Source organism: Lingula anatina, chromosome 2 (assembly GCF_051362555.1).
Source record: "Lingula anatina isolate TDL-2025a chromosome 2, LinAna3.0, whole genome shotgun sequence".
Classification (NCBI taxonomy): domain Eukaryota; kingdom Metazoa; phylum Brachiopoda; class Lingulata; order Lingulida; family Lingulidae; genus Lingula; species Lingula anatina.
Window position 1 is genome coordinate 10,341,547 of NC_141768.1, and position 15,340 is coordinate 10,356,886.

Here is a 15,340-nt window from a genome sequence, read left to right on the forward strand (position 1 = left end):
TGAAATGCCAGCCAGCATTAGCAGACTGTTTGTTTTGATATATAAATGGGGTGTGGGCACAATGGTATGGAAGAGTAGTTTTTCGTACAACCAGGTGACTTGCCTGAAATAAAGGGAAGGCTTGGAAATATATTTCTTATTTAAATTAATTGTATATAAAATTTCTAAATGAGTCAGATGTGTTATAATATTAACTCATTCCATTATGATCAGTTTGGGGTCATGTTGGTACTCTCCTGCACAGATACGATGTGCGGGGACGTATAGGGATGTAACCATCAGTTTCATAATGGGCTGTGTTTTTTATGAGAAAGAATTTTAGAGTTCACCAACAAATATTCAGACATTCTGAATTTTTGCTAAGTATATTATTCAGACCTTAAATTACAACTATGGAACCAGATTTCTACTAGACAACAATAGCTATACCACGTGTCTCTCAAGGGAATTTCAAGCACGTCAAAAGTTAATTATACCCAGCAATTCAGGATCAGGATTTATAATTTTTTTTTTTTTAATGAAAGATTGATAGCCAAAATTATTACGTATATGCTTTATTCATACTTTTTGCACCAGACTGAGCTGGTGAAAATGTACAGAGATATAATAGAAACAATAATAATGATGATAATAATAATAAAACACATAGATGAATAGCACCAAAATTACATATATAGAAATGTACCATTATTATACATACATATCCAGTATTTCATTATCATAAGCTAGGTGTGGTCTAAATGCCGAGTCAACTGCTCACAGCACTGATCATACACTAGCATATCACACTACAAGTATTGTACACATGACTAAGATTTAGATATTAATTATGCACGAGCCTGTTTTGTACTATGTGAAACAAACCTTCATATTTATGGTAATTATTTATACACCACTAAGTGGAAGATATAGCACAGTTTCTTTTGTCAAAAGCGAGGTTAAGGAATTTGGCCAAAGATATAATCACTGTCTCATTTTGGTTGTTCATTATGAAGGAGAATTTGTCTTTGTTGTTTAAATGTGTAAAGCATGTATGGGCGCTTTGTACTGTTTGAAAGAGTTCTTTTCTATATTCTGCATACAGGGGGCAGGTAATTAAAAAGTGCTCTTCATCCTCTATAACTCCAGAGTGGCAGTTTTGGCATTTTCTTTCTTCAGCTGGTATTGGTTTACCCTTGACATGGCGACCTGTTTCAATGTGAAAGTTGTGGCTGCTGATTCTAAATTTGGTTAGGGTTTTACATTTTTCTTTATCTTGAATTATATCATGATATATTTCTTTCTCAAAATGGAGCTTGAAAGTTTTATACGTTCTCAACTTGAGATTTTCTTGTGATATCCTGCTATGCCAAAGTTACACACTACTGTCTCTAACTCTAACACTTAAAATTTTCATGAAGTTTTTGTCTACTTTCTGTTTAAGCCGTACATCTCCAAACCCATTTTCTACAAGAATTATTGCATAAAGATGAAACGGTGCAGAAGTAAGCAGTATGCAACATCGATTTCATTGACCAAAAAACGAGGCAACGGTTTGGAGACTGTCCACTCGGAACTACTCGGATGTCTCCGCACTGGAGCTTGCGGAGTCAGCCGAGGATTGGCGATTGTTATATTACCGGCAGAATTGCATTCTGGGATGCCACTAAGCAAAATGGCTGCTCTCGCGAGGAATCTCCGCGGTGTTGTCTCGACAACTTTGGTTTTTAACAGACACCTGGCATTTAGAGCTGCTGCATTAACTTGTCAACTTCACTGCAAGTGCCCAGGTTCTCATGAGCGACATTTTTCGGCTCTGACACAACACACACAGGTAGGCATGCACCATTGACCTCAGCACAGGCAAACAGAGTTACTACATGTACTATACATCTTCGTCGTATGATCTGACCAGCGACTCATTACGTTAACTGCACACAGTTGCGGTCATCACAATTGGATTAGTTGGTTATTAGTATGCATGTATGGATGGTAGGAAGGAGAATGGTGTTATAAATGTTATTGGAAAGATTTAGAAATAAATTATTAAATTCAAAATCCAAGTGCAAAATGGTTCGAATTTTATTTCATGAATAGGAGTAGCACGAAAATCCATGCGTTAGTACTGTCTGTGCTACATATCAGAATTGTCAATAGGAGTGCTAACGCATGAATTTTCGTGCTAGAATAGGAGGAAATTATTTTTTTCTCCAGGAAAATAATTTGGCGGAAAAATCTTGGATGTCTTTAAAAGGACACCTCTAAAAGTTCTTATAGACAATGATTGATGAGCACAATTTATTTTATTTTATTGAAAGATCGTATTAATTTTCATTTTATACTTTTATGTATAAATATAACAATAAACTATTATTATTGTTATTAGAAGTTGGTGGTATTTCATCATTTTACATACATTCCATGAAAAGGTTAGCAGAAGGGAAAACGGAGAAAGAAATAAGGAAAGTTGAAATCTTTTAAGTTTCTCTTAATTATTGAAGCAGCACTTTTTTTTTTTTTCGTATATTGTAGGCCACAACACAAAGTAAACGCAAATACAGTACTGAACTGGAGGATCCACAACGTAATATAGAAGAAAGAGTAACTGCAGTGTTGGCCACTTTTGATTTCATAGATGCAAAAAAGGTATAGAGACATGAAGCAAATTGAGTTTTTTCATGGTTATCTGCCTCTTTAACTGTTTTTAGTTTAAAAAAATTGTGATATGGAAGTAGTTTAAGTTAATAAAAACAGATTGATGGGAATATTCTTTTATAATGCGTGAATTGTTACATTACAATGGAGTGTCACAATATTTGTCTTGCTTAATTGTATGTTCACATATTTTTAAAGAGTGTATGCATCTCTTTATTCTTCAGCTTACATTAGAGTCAAATTTTGCAAGTGATCTGGGTTTGGACAGCTTAGATCATATTGAGATATTGATGGCAATGTCGGAGGAATTTGGTAAGGAAAATTGAAAATCACAGTCTGCTACCTCACATTTGTCACACCAGTTTTTTTAAATTCACAATATTAATGATATTAAAATGTTTAAAAGTTTGGAAGTAACAATTTTTGGGGCTTGTAATCATTTTTTTTTCATCGGTGACGCATAACTTTATGAGAACTGAAGGGATATTATACACTATATCTAGATGAAACAACTTGTAGCCGACATGATAGTCAAAGTAAAAGTAGATTTTGTAGACTTCAGGGTCTAAATAAAATTTTGTATGTCATTTTCAGGTATAGATATCCCAGACCAGGATGCTGAGAGATTATTACGCCCTAGAGATGTTGTATTGTACATACTAGATCAAATGTCCAAAGCCTAGTGTTGCAGGAAAATCAGTAGGTAAAGACTAAGGCCTTTGAAAAATTGGGTAATTGAGAATTACAAAGTAATTTAGATTGTAGGATTCTCCAGAAAAATTTATTTTCTTGTCATTCTGGCTTTTACAGTATTTGTCACCAGTATAGCGCCATATTGATGTGATATTGCTATTGGGAAAAGAGCATTGGAAAATTCAAAATAAAACAAATGTCCAGATCTTTTATTTCCTCATGGAGTTCTTTTTTTTTATCACAGGTAAATTATCACAAACCAACAAAAGACAGGAATGTGCCTGTAAACAGGAGTCTGCGTGCAGTAAATGACATGAACAGAATGAACATTTTAAACTACTGTTAAGATTAAACTGCACTTCTGCGAATTGGAGAGGGTATTATTCCAGGCAGCATTATCAACTAACTTCTGATGCACACTACTATACTACCAGAACATTCAATAGCTAAGCACCTGGGACATTTTTGATGGGAACATTTTAGATAAAGAAAGCTGAGGTATTTAGTTACTCTGTGCACACAGTAGTTATGAGTACACTTTTTGTTGTTTAGGCCACACTTTTTTATTTTTATGGATGACATCCTCTGGGGACCCCGCAATCGGTGCGAGAGGGCGAAAAAAAAAAAAAAAACAGTCCAAAAAAAAAAACAAAAATGTTGCTTAAGTAAAGGAATGCTGTCAGTACACAGCTGGAAACACAAATTTACCACAGAAACATGTATCAAACTAACAATATGTCTTTATCCATGCTCTCAAAATATTAAAGCATTGTGAATACTTCGTAGAAAGGTAAAAAAAAAGTCATGAATAGACGGGCCCGTAGCCAGGGGGTTCGAAAGAACCACCCCTTTTGCTGCGAAAAGGTCCACTCTGGGTAAAATTTGATCTATATACATTAAGTTTTTATGGAAAATGGTCCACATTTTTTCAAAAAAAAGAACCCCCCCTTTTGAAATTGCTGGCTACGGGCCTGATAGACATGCTGCATATTACCCAATCTATTTAAGGTTATTTCATGTTGGTATAACAATCAATAAAACAAATATCAAACAAACAGCATGTCTTTATTTGTACTCTCAGAATATGAAAGCATTATGAACACTACACAGAAATGTTAAAAAATGATATGCTTAATACTACCAATTCTATAAAAGGTCATTTCGGTCGATGCCATTTTGTCTACTTCGTCTCACATGAAGCAGCCAAACTGTCCGGGCCTGACCGACCTACAGCCCACCGAATACCTCGACACCCTGTCGACCCTTTTTTTCGCTACAAAAAAAACCTGGTATGTGTTGCTTTGGACAGAATATCACTGAAATTTTCCGGGCGATAATTGCTGGCGGCCGCCAGCCTTTCGCATAATAGTAAAAAAGTGGATATCTCCATGACCAATATCAATGGCATAACAATCCAAAACGATGGCCCCGTTCTCTTTATGACTTTATATAATTAATTGTCCTGTAATTTGAAAGTAATCCTAGAGATGAATTTGATGGCAAAGCGGCCATATTTCCACGTGGCAGTAATACGCATGCGCAAAAAGCACATCTTCCGGCAAATTCAATTTTGACGTTTGCGACAACCGACTTCGATGGGGGGGGGGGGGTTTTTTTTTTTTTTGTTTTTTTTGAGAACGGACGAAAATCGGTGCGCGCGCAGGATGTCATCCATAAAAATAAAAAAGTGTGGCCTTACGTGCAAAAAAAAAGCAGATCTCAAGACTTATCTATCTACTCAATAGACTTTCAACTTGGGAATTCAGCCCCCTTTGTGATGTTGGTTAACAATTGGAACTACAAAATGTCGCTGCCATCTTATTGCTGAAGATGTCAACTTCAAATTGCTTCTGTTGTAAATAACTATATACTTGTTGAAAATAAAATAAGCATGAAGCTGTGTTATTATAAGTTTAGTCTATGTTTTTTCTGTGTGTATGAAAATTACAGAATAAAATTAAGACATTGAAATCAATAGTTTTCAAAAGTCAAAGTGATGAGAAACATTGCAGTAAGGTCCATTGCTTATGCTTATTATTTTAATCTTCATATTACAATGGCATATTATCAGAGATATAGATCATAAGTAAAAAGCAGGCCATTTTGAAAATACATGATACATGTATCCTATCAATAATAGCCTTCTACCACTGCAGAAGTAAATGAGGATGTATTTTGGAAAGTTGAAATTTTATATTTTGCACAGCCTTTAATGCATTACACTTCGATTTTCTTTGGAAATCTGCACAGACACGGTAACATTTTATTTCAAAAGGCAGTTACTTAAAAACTGGTTAGAAATAATGCCTCTGCATGGCTATCGCCCTGAATGTTTATTACTCAGGATATGCTAAATTAAAATTTACCTTGATTTACACATACAGCCACCTATAAGTGATGAGAATTAAGTATTTTTCCAATTTCCTTCAAAGTTTTACAGGTCACTGTGACAAACGGGAAAAGTTTTTCTTTTTTTTTTCACTGAAACTACGGCATTTTAAATTTGTTCTGTATATATTTGGATAATGTGGGTGGCATACGTCCCATACCATATACCTACTATCTATTCCAGTTGGAATTTGCCACGGTTTTATGTCATTTTAAGTGGTAAAATTAAGATCAAGTTTTCAAATACCAGCACTTTTTACAGGGGATGATTAATACTTATCCAAACTACAGAAATCGTTTTCCCTTTGATATTACTTCAAATTGGAAAACATTAATAGGCGACTGCAATATTTCGAAGAAATGGCATATCAGAAAAACAATTCCAAGAGGAGAAATGGCGATTTCATGTGTACGTATGCCTCATGCTACTTGTTGACCGCGTTTCTTTTGCTGATTATCAAAACGGCATTCTGGGATACAAACAGACAAGATGGCGGCTCTCTTTCGGCGACTTCGCGTGGTCACTCCAACAACATTAACTTTGGCCAGACCATTGGCCCCAAGGGTTGCTGCAGTGACATGCCATATTCATTGTAGACTACCGTTAACAAAGTCTCACGAAAGACATTTTTCTGCACTGACGAGACAAAGAAAGGTATGTAAATATTGCATACATTGTTCAAAAGCTCACATTTCCACAATTTTGTTTGTACCTGATCATTTAGGTTATCCTGTTTCAGTCTATGTGCAAGGTTTTTAGTCAAGTGCTGTTTTTATGTACAGACCCAGGTGTGTCTGTACATATTGCCATCACCTGCGTCTGTCGTCGCCGATGCCGATGCCGGCGCTGTGCACTTTCCTTGTTAACACGATAAGTGGAGGGCAGTTTTACTTTTTGACTTTATATTTACAGAGCTGACGAATATTCATAAAACGCAGCTCAAGTTCGAAAATCAGCATGATCGGGCCATTATTGTAGAATTTATGCTGTTTTTCACTTTTCAGCATATATGCAATACTGTTAACACATTTCAAGGAAAACCGATAGGCCTGTTGTCATGAAACTCACAGGAGTAATCAATCTTACTAAAACGCAGATCAATTTCGAAAATCGGCATGATCGGGCCACTATTTTAGTAGTTATGCTGTTTTTTCACTTTTCAGCATATATGCAACATTGTTAACACATTTCAAGGAAAACCGATAGGCCTGTTGTCATGAAACTCACAAGAGTAATCAATCTTACTAAAACGCAGGTCAAGTTCAAAAATCAGCATAATCGGGCCATTATTTTATAAGTTATGCTGTTTTTTCACATTTCCTCAGATTCAATTCTTAGGCATGTTAACAGTCTCATTATTTAACTAATAAGATATGTAAAAGTGTTTGTTTGACATTTCCTGCAACTTTACAACATTGTTAGTTGATTATGTAAAAATTATAGTAAACTTGTTATCATGTATTGTATAATAGAGCTTCAAAAATGGAAAAAAACTCATATCATTGCAGTTTGTCAGATTAATTCATTCACTATGTTCAGAAACTCAGAATGGAGGAATTTGGACATTAAACACTGTTCTATTGATATTTTTCCCATGTCATCAATTTTCTTAGTTGATCATATAAAAATGGCAGTAAACTGTTAATTTTGTTATATGTTAAACAATTGTTAACAAGGCAGCAAAGCTGTCAAATGTACAGACAAAAAGCAGGAAATAACTATGCACAAATAACTATGCTACTGTCAATTCTGATGCAAAAGTACATGTTTAACTGCCAGAAAGAATTACCAAACAGACTGCATTGCCTAATTAAACTGTATCTTAGTCCAAATAGACTGCATTGCTCACTGAAGCTTTATGTAAGTCCCATATTTCTTTCCTGTAAGTCTGAGAACAGTAAGTGATATGGTTTTCCTTAAATGGTCATCATTGGAGCAGTGCCCAAAATAGGGGTTTCTTCAAATTTTGATGCAACATTACATAATGTTTTACAGCATAATGACCATAAATGTTTAATAATAAAATATTAGTATCATGGATATTCAGAAAATGTGACTAGCAAAGGTCTTCAGGACCACAGAACTTCAAAGTCACACCTAGAAAATGCCAATATGTGAAAAATTTAATTTTCACAAAAAAACTGTTTAACTAGCAGAAAGAATTAACAAACAGACTGCATTGCCTACTGAAGCTGTATTTTAGTCCCATGTTTCTTTCCTGTAAGTTTGAGAACAGTAAGTGACATGATTTTTCTTAAATGGTCATCATGGGAGCAGTGCCCAAAATATTTTTTTCCAAATTTTGATGCAATATTACATAATGTTTAACAGCATAATGACCATTAATTTTTAATAATAACATATTAGTATTACGGATATTCAGAAAATGTGACTAGCAAAGGTCTTCAGGCCCATGGAACTTCAAAGTCACAACTTGAAAATGCCAAAATGTAAACAAGGCAGCACTGTTCTGAAATGTTTTTTTTTTCCATTTTTAACACTTTTTTAACATAAAACAAAATTAACAGTTTACTGCCATTTTTATATGATCAACTAAGAAAATTGATGAGATGTGAAAAATATCAATAAAACGGTGTCAAATGTCCAATTTCCTCCATTCTGAGTTTCTGAACATAGTGAATAATTGAATCTTACAAACTGCAATGATATGAGTTTATTTCCATTTTTGAAACTTTATTACACAATACACGATAACAAGTTTAACATCATTTTTACAAAATCAACTAACAATGTTGTAAAGATGCAGGAAATGTCAAACAAACACTTTTACTTATCTTATTAATTAAATAATGAAACTGTTAACATGCCTAAAAATTGAATCTGAGGAAATGTGAAACAAGACAGCACTATTCTGAAATGGGTTTATTTTCATTTTTAACACTTTTTTAACATAAAACATAATTAACAGTTTACTGCCATTTTTATATGATCAACTAAGAAAATTGATGAGATGTGAAAAATATCAATAGAACAGTGTCAAATGTCCAATTTCCTCCATTCTGAGTTTCTGAACATAGTGAATGATTGAATCTTACAAACTGCAATGATATGAGTTTATTTCCATTTTTGACACCTTATTACACAATACACGATTACAAGTTTACCATCATTTTTACATTATCAACTAACAATGTTGTAAAGATGCAGGAAATGTCAAACAAACACTTTTGCGTATCTTATTAATTAAAAAATGAGACTGTTAACATGCCTAAGAATTGAATCTGAGGAAATGTGAAAAAACAGCATAACTTATAAAATAATGGTCTGATTATGCTGATTTTCGAACTTGACCTGCATTTTAGTAAGATTGATTACTTCTGTGAGTTTCATGACAACAGGCCTATGGGTTTTCCTTGAAATGTGTTAACAGTGTTGCATGTATGCTGAAAAGTGAAAAAACAGCATAACTACTAAAATAGTGGCCCGATCGTGCCGATTTTCGAACTTGATCTGCGTTCCAGTAAGATTGATTACTTCTGTGAGTTTCATGACAACAGTCCTATCAGTTCTCCTTGAAATGTGTTAACAGTGTTGCATATATGCTGAAAAGTGAAAAAACAGCATAAATTCTACAATAATGGCCCGATCATGCTGATTTTCGAACTTGACCTGTGTTTTATGAATATTCATCAGCTCTGTAAATATAAAGCCAAAAAGTAAAACTGTCTTCCACTTATGGTGTTAACGCTGAAAGTGCACGGCGACGGCGACGGCGACATGATCGGCGACGACAGACGCAGGTGATGGCAATATGTACAGACACATCTGTGTCTGTACATAAAAATGGAAAAAAAAACACATTTCAGGACAGTGCTGTCTTGTTTACATTTTGGCATTTTCAAGGTGTGACTTTGAAGTTCCATGGGCCTGAAGACCTTTACTTGACACATTTTCTGAATATCCATGATACTAATATTTTATTATTGTCAATTGATGGTTATTATCCTGTTAAACATTATGTAATATTGCATTAAAATTTGAAGAAACCCCTATTTTGGACACTGCTCCCATGATGACCATTTAAGGAAAACCATGTCACTTACTGTTCTCAAACTTACAGGAAAGAAACATGGGACTAAGATACAGTTTAATTAGGCAATGCAGTCTGTTTGGTAATTCTTTCTGGCAGTTAAACAGTTTTTTTGTGAAAATTAAATTTTTCACATTTTGGCATTTTCAAGGTGTGACTTTGAAGTTCCATGGGCCTGAAGACCTTTGCTTGTCACATTTTCTGAATATCCATGATACTAATTTTTTATTATTAAACATTAATGGTCATTATGCTGTTAAACATTATGTAATATTGCATCGAAATTTGAAGAAACCCCTATTTTGGACACTGCTCCCATGATGACCATTTAAGGAAAACCATGTCACTTACTGTTTTCAAACTTACAGGAAAGAAACATGGGACTAAGATACAGTTTAATTAGGCAATGCAGTCTGTTTGGTAAATTTTTCTGGCAGTTAAACAGTTTTTTTGTGAAAATTAAATTTTTCACATATTGGCATTTTCTAGGTGTGACTTTGAAGTTCTGTGGTCCTGAAGACCTTTGCTAGTCACATTTTCTGAATATCCATGATACTAATATTTTATTATTAAACATTTATGGTCATTATGCTGTAAAACATTATGTAATGTTGCATCAAAATTTGAAGAAACCCCTATTTTGGGCACTGCTCCAATGATGACCATTTAAGGAAAACCATATCACTTACTGTTCTCAGACTTACAGGAAAGAAATATGGGACTTACATAAAGCTTCAGTGAGCAATGCAGTCTATTTGGACTAAGATACAGTTTAATTAGGCAATGCAGTCTGTTTGGTAATTCTTTCTGGCAGTTAAACAGTTTTTTGTGAAAATTAAATTTTTCACATATTGGCATTTTCAAGGTGTGACTTAGAACCTCCACGGGCTTGAAGACCCATGCTAGTCACATTTTCTGAAAATCCATGATACGCATATTTTATTATTAAAAACTGATGGTCTTCATGCTTTTAAGCATTATGTAATATTGCATCAAAATAGAAGAAAACACAATTTTCGGTGCTGCTGCCATTATGACCATCATGGGAAAACCATGTTACTTATGATTGTCAAACTTTCAAAAAAGAAACACAGGACTGAAATGCAGCTCGAGTTGGAAAAGCAGTCTAATTGGCTTCTTTTTCTGGAAGTTATACATTTTAGTGAAATATTCATTTTTATCATGTTGGCATATTCATTGTGGGACTCCAAGCTCCCATGGACATGAAGCCAAATGGTAATCAAATTGTCTACATGTCCATGCTATTTATAGTCAATAATCAAAATTTTGTGATAATTATTCTGTAATTTATTATGTAATGTTACATCATAATTGACAAAAATCTTTTTGCACTGCTACTACAAACATTATGAAAAGAAAACTATTACTTATTATTATTTTCAACTTACAAGTATGATTTTTATGATTGGCATGCAGTTCAAAATTAGAAAGCCAGCTCAATTGGGTTATCATTTATTATTGAATTGATGCAGTTTTGTGTGAAATTTTCATTTTTCTCATTCTGGCATTTTCAAAGTGTGAACTTGAACTCCCATGGGCCTGAATCCTTATGCTTGTTACACATTTTACTTACATTGATATTACCTGTTGAGCATAATTATAATTTGATGTTGAATTTGCAGTTAAAGACAGTCTCAGCGCGTTAAACCCTTAAAATAGCACGAAAATTAATTTTCCTGGAAAACTCACCAATTTCCCCATAATGACCAAGGTATATCCTATCCAAAACCGTTCAGAAAATGAAGCTACCTAATACCGTTTTTAAGTTCCATTAAATAATAAAAGACGACTCGTCTTAAATACTCAGCTACCACCTCACAGTACGGCTTCAGAACGCGCAATTTCTCGCTAAGTCTCGCGGTTTACTATGAATGAAGTACTACGGCTGAGACCCGGATGTTACTATTTGGCGCCAAAACAGCAAACATGGCTCAGACGCGCGTCAAGTCTGAACAGGAGAGCGACAAAAGGGGGCGAAAGAAAATAGCCACTCCAGTTCGAAAGATACGAAAGAAAATTAGAGACAGACGAAGAAGCACTCAGACTGTGTATGTTGGGAGGGAGGTGGGGCGGTGGAGGACACTTAAAGCTGAGTTAGGACTCACATACGAGGCAATGGCGAAACTACTCCTCGACACGTGAGTAGGCGCTTCACAGGTCTCAAGTGTGTCTGATTATCATATTATCCTGTTCACAATAAATGACAATATTTGTGCTCATACAAAGTTGGTTACGTGTATAAGAGCGTTTTGGGCTTTACGTTTTCTGTTTTTGATCGGTACATGTACCGAAAAGATGGACAGGCGGCACTTACATGTCTGACAAGTTTCGCTGTGTAGTCGTGACGTCTATCTCATTCTGACTGAAGCCTGCTGTGATTGGTCGTAAGCGTGGGAAAATCGAGGTCGTGACCTTGAGCCGGAAGTACTTCTGGCTGTGCTCCGAAATCATGATAAATAGTTTTCGTTTTCTAATTCTTTATTCTAGTTGTCTTAACAGGACTTTTGTGACCCAGACTTATTCATATAATAATAAACAATCTCCCAAAACACAAATCTGATCAAAGTTTTACATAGAACCTGCTTCTATACATTAATCTAACCCACTGAGTTGTCCTTTAAGCATAATGTATTTTTGCATCAGAATTGACAGTAGCCTATTTTGTGCATTGTTATTGTCTGCTTTTTCAAATATTGGGATTTTCATTATGTGAATTTGAACTCTCATGGTCCAGAAACTGTAATCTTATTGCAGGGGTGAATTGAGGCCGTCTTCTGGGTCTTTCAGATGACGGTCAGATTTTAAAGTTTACATTGACTGGTATCAATTTTTTTCTGTTGGAAGACCATCAAAAGTGGAGGATGGATCAACAAAGATACTTTGGAATACTGTCAGAAAATATCTCTGGATCTGCTCCTGTTATTGACCATGTTACCTGTTGTGCATGATTAAAAATCAGTGTTAACTGACTGTGTTATTATAAGCATTATTTATTATTGCATCAAAATTGACAAAATGACCTGTTTTGCATCTTTATTTTCTGTTTTTTGTCTGTACATTTGACAGCTTTGCTGCCTTGTTCTATTCTACAACTCAACTTGAAGATTGAATGTAAAGGTGAAATGTAATATATTTTTCGTTGTTAGACAAAATATGACTGACTATACCGTATACGAAAAAAAATCATCTGAATCAAAAGATTAGACAACATCATAAAATTATTTGTCAAACATATATATATATATATACAAACACCGCCTTGTAGTTAAATGGCGATTGTTCTATTTCCTCCAGCCCCATGCTCCTTCTCAAGTACGTTGTTATGGTCATGAACCAATGTCACTGAAATACATAGAAGACAGAGTCATGCTGGTTTTAAAACTATATGACAAAATTAATGTCGAAAACGTAAGTACATTCAAAGGAGTATAAATTGATCAGTGTTGAAAATTAGCATAGCATTTTTACTCTATGTTCAACAAATTTGCACTGTCTTAATATTTAACAATATATAGTTGTGGTTTTAGATGAAAGTACAAAGGCTGATGATGATTGCTTGTTGAGATTTCCATATCTGAATGAAAATTTTGTGCCTTGCAGCTTACTATTGAATCTGACTTTGTGAAGGATCTTGGCCTTGACAGCTTAGACCATGTGGAAGTAATGATGGCAATGGAGGAAGAATTTTGTAAGTGAACTTTTGGAAGTTTCATTCCATTCTCTCACTACTGTTTTTATTCTGTCTAGATTTATTCCTTTAAAGTAAATACTGTTATCTGCCTCTATGCACAAGATGAAAAAAATTTAATGCTAAGTGATAAAATAAATGAGGTTATATATGCATGTAATGTTTAAAGAAAAAATCATTTCTTCTACAGTTATAGAAATTCCGGATGATGATGCAGATAGACTTTTACGACCAATAGATGTAGTAACATATGTAGGAGATAAATTTGATGTATATGAATGACGTAAATTATAAGGGTGAGTGAACATTTAAATAAAATTTGTTTTACCGTCATTTTGAAAGAATCTTTCTTTGTGTGGGTGGGTGTTTGTTTTACTTAAAACAATCAAATATTCAATCAGTACACCAGAAGTATCAATATATATTATTTTAAGATTTTTTAAAACTGCATCAGATATATATACTCTACCTCTATAAAGATCAGATATTCTAATTTTTAAATAACAATAAGTCACAATTGCACTTGATTTCTTTTTGAAGATAGATTATTAAAATTTTATGGAAGTGTTTTATTTGAAGCAATTAGATATTCAAGGAATGGATTTGTGAATTTTAAATTGAGATGAAAGAGAGAAGGACATTCTTGGACAACACTTGTCTCCATTATTAATATGAGAAATGTTTATTGTTGCTTTATTTTTTACAGGTGAATGGACTGCTTAAAGTGGAGGTGTCCCTTTCATCTGGATTGTGCATGCAGTTGAAGCATGAAAACATTGGAAGCTCAGTTTAAGCGATTGCAAGTCTTTGCTGAGAGTAGCAAAACATGTCAGCCATTTTGGTATATTTGTTGATCAATTACAACATTGGAGTGAAATTGTTAGCACATTTCTGGGTGTCACAAAAGTAGGAGATTTTTCTAACGCTGATATCTACACTTGGTTCTAATAAACTGAGATCAGTAACTAATAGACATTAAGCCATGAGGTGTCTGCTTCTCAGGCATTTGTTGCACAGATTTTTTTCTTTAATTTCCTTTGGTTCCATTTCATATATATATAAAAACATGCAAAATAAACATTATTTCAAAAAAGATAACTAGTTTTGCTCTTGGCTAGTATATGAGTGATTTACCACTCTAATTTTTGCCCTACATTCTAAATTACAGTACTTAATTATCACAAATTTCATTTAAGTTCATAGTCCTGTTCTTGAGTTCGATTATCACACATTTCACTTCAAGAGATAACAACTGTTCATTTTGGTCAAAAAATGGATTTTCCTGGGGAAAAGGACAATTTTCCATACTAACCAATGGTAAATGAATTCATTCCCACATTCAAAGTTAGTCCCTGTTTTTTTTTTTTTTTTTTTTTTTTTTTTTGTTTTTTTGTTTTTTGTTTCTAACAAATTTGATTTTTTGGTAATATTCTCTTAAGAGATTATTACAGAGTGTAGCCAACTATGGAGGTCATGGGGTGTGATGGCAAGCACAAATTCCAAAATAATTGCAGTAACTGTTGGTGGTAAAATAGAATTTATTATATTTCTATCAGTTTTTTACAGTGTATTTATTGTGAAATATGGATATCTTATGAAGTTGTTATCCCTTCAAGGTCATAGTCCTGTTCTTGAGTTCAAAAATCTTCTTGATTGAGTCATTTTTTTATGTTTTCTTTTTTAATCAAATATTCATTTTTCACATATTGCCATTTTCAAGGTGTAACTTTCATGGGCCTAAGCACCTTTGGTAGTCACATTTTCTAAATATCAGTGCATAATTTAAAATTGGTGGTGATTATGCTGTAACACATTATGTAATATTACATCAAAGTTGAAGAAATTGTTATTTAAGGCACTGTCA

The 15,340-nt window shown here is 34.0% G+C and overlaps 2 protein-coding genes across 4 annotated transcripts; both read left to right on the top strand.

The window, feature by feature from the left end:
* Nucleotides 1–1,617: 1,617 nt before the first annotated feature.
* LOC106176951 (uncharacterized) lies at nucleotides 1,618–5,238 on the top strand. 3 transcript variants are annotated; one of them, XM_087007101.1, is made up of 5 exons: nucleotides 1,618–1,813; nucleotides 2,512–2,625; nucleotides 2,859–2,946; nucleotides 3,229–3,342; nucleotides 3,563–5,238. In XM_087007101.1, exons 1-4 carry the CDS (start codon nucleotides 1,640–1,642, stop codon nucleotides 3,315–3,317), a joined length of 465 nt encoding a protein of 154 aa, XP_086863227.1. In that variant the 5' UTR covers nucleotides 1,618–1,639; the 3' UTR covers nucleotides 3,318–3,342; nucleotides 3,563–5,238. The 3 variants fall into 3 exon arrangements, with proteins under 3 accessions (XP_086863227.1, XP_013414996.2, XP_086863228.1); XM_013559542.2 differs by having other exon boundaries at nucleotides 3,229–3,337; nucleotides 3,572–5,238; XM_087007102.1 differs by having other exon boundaries at nucleotides 3,229–3,333; nucleotides 3,572–5,238.
* Nucleotides 5,239–6,173: 935 nt separating this feature from the next.
* On the top strand, nucleotides 6,174–14,574 carry LOC147763388 (acyl carrier protein, mitochondrial-like). The gene is made up of 5 exons (XM_087007104.1): nucleotides 6,174–6,370; nucleotides 13,083–13,196; nucleotides 13,389–13,476; nucleotides 13,667–13,772; nucleotides 14,183–14,574. The coding sequence occupies exons 1-4, from the start codon at nucleotides 6,206–6,208 to the stop codon at nucleotides 13,756–13,758; spliced, it is 459 nt and encodes a 152-aa protein (XP_086863230.1). The 5' UTR covers nucleotides 6,174–6,205; the 3' UTR covers nucleotides 13,759–13,772; nucleotides 14,183–14,574.
* Nucleotides 14,575–15,340: the final 766 nt, after the last annotated feature.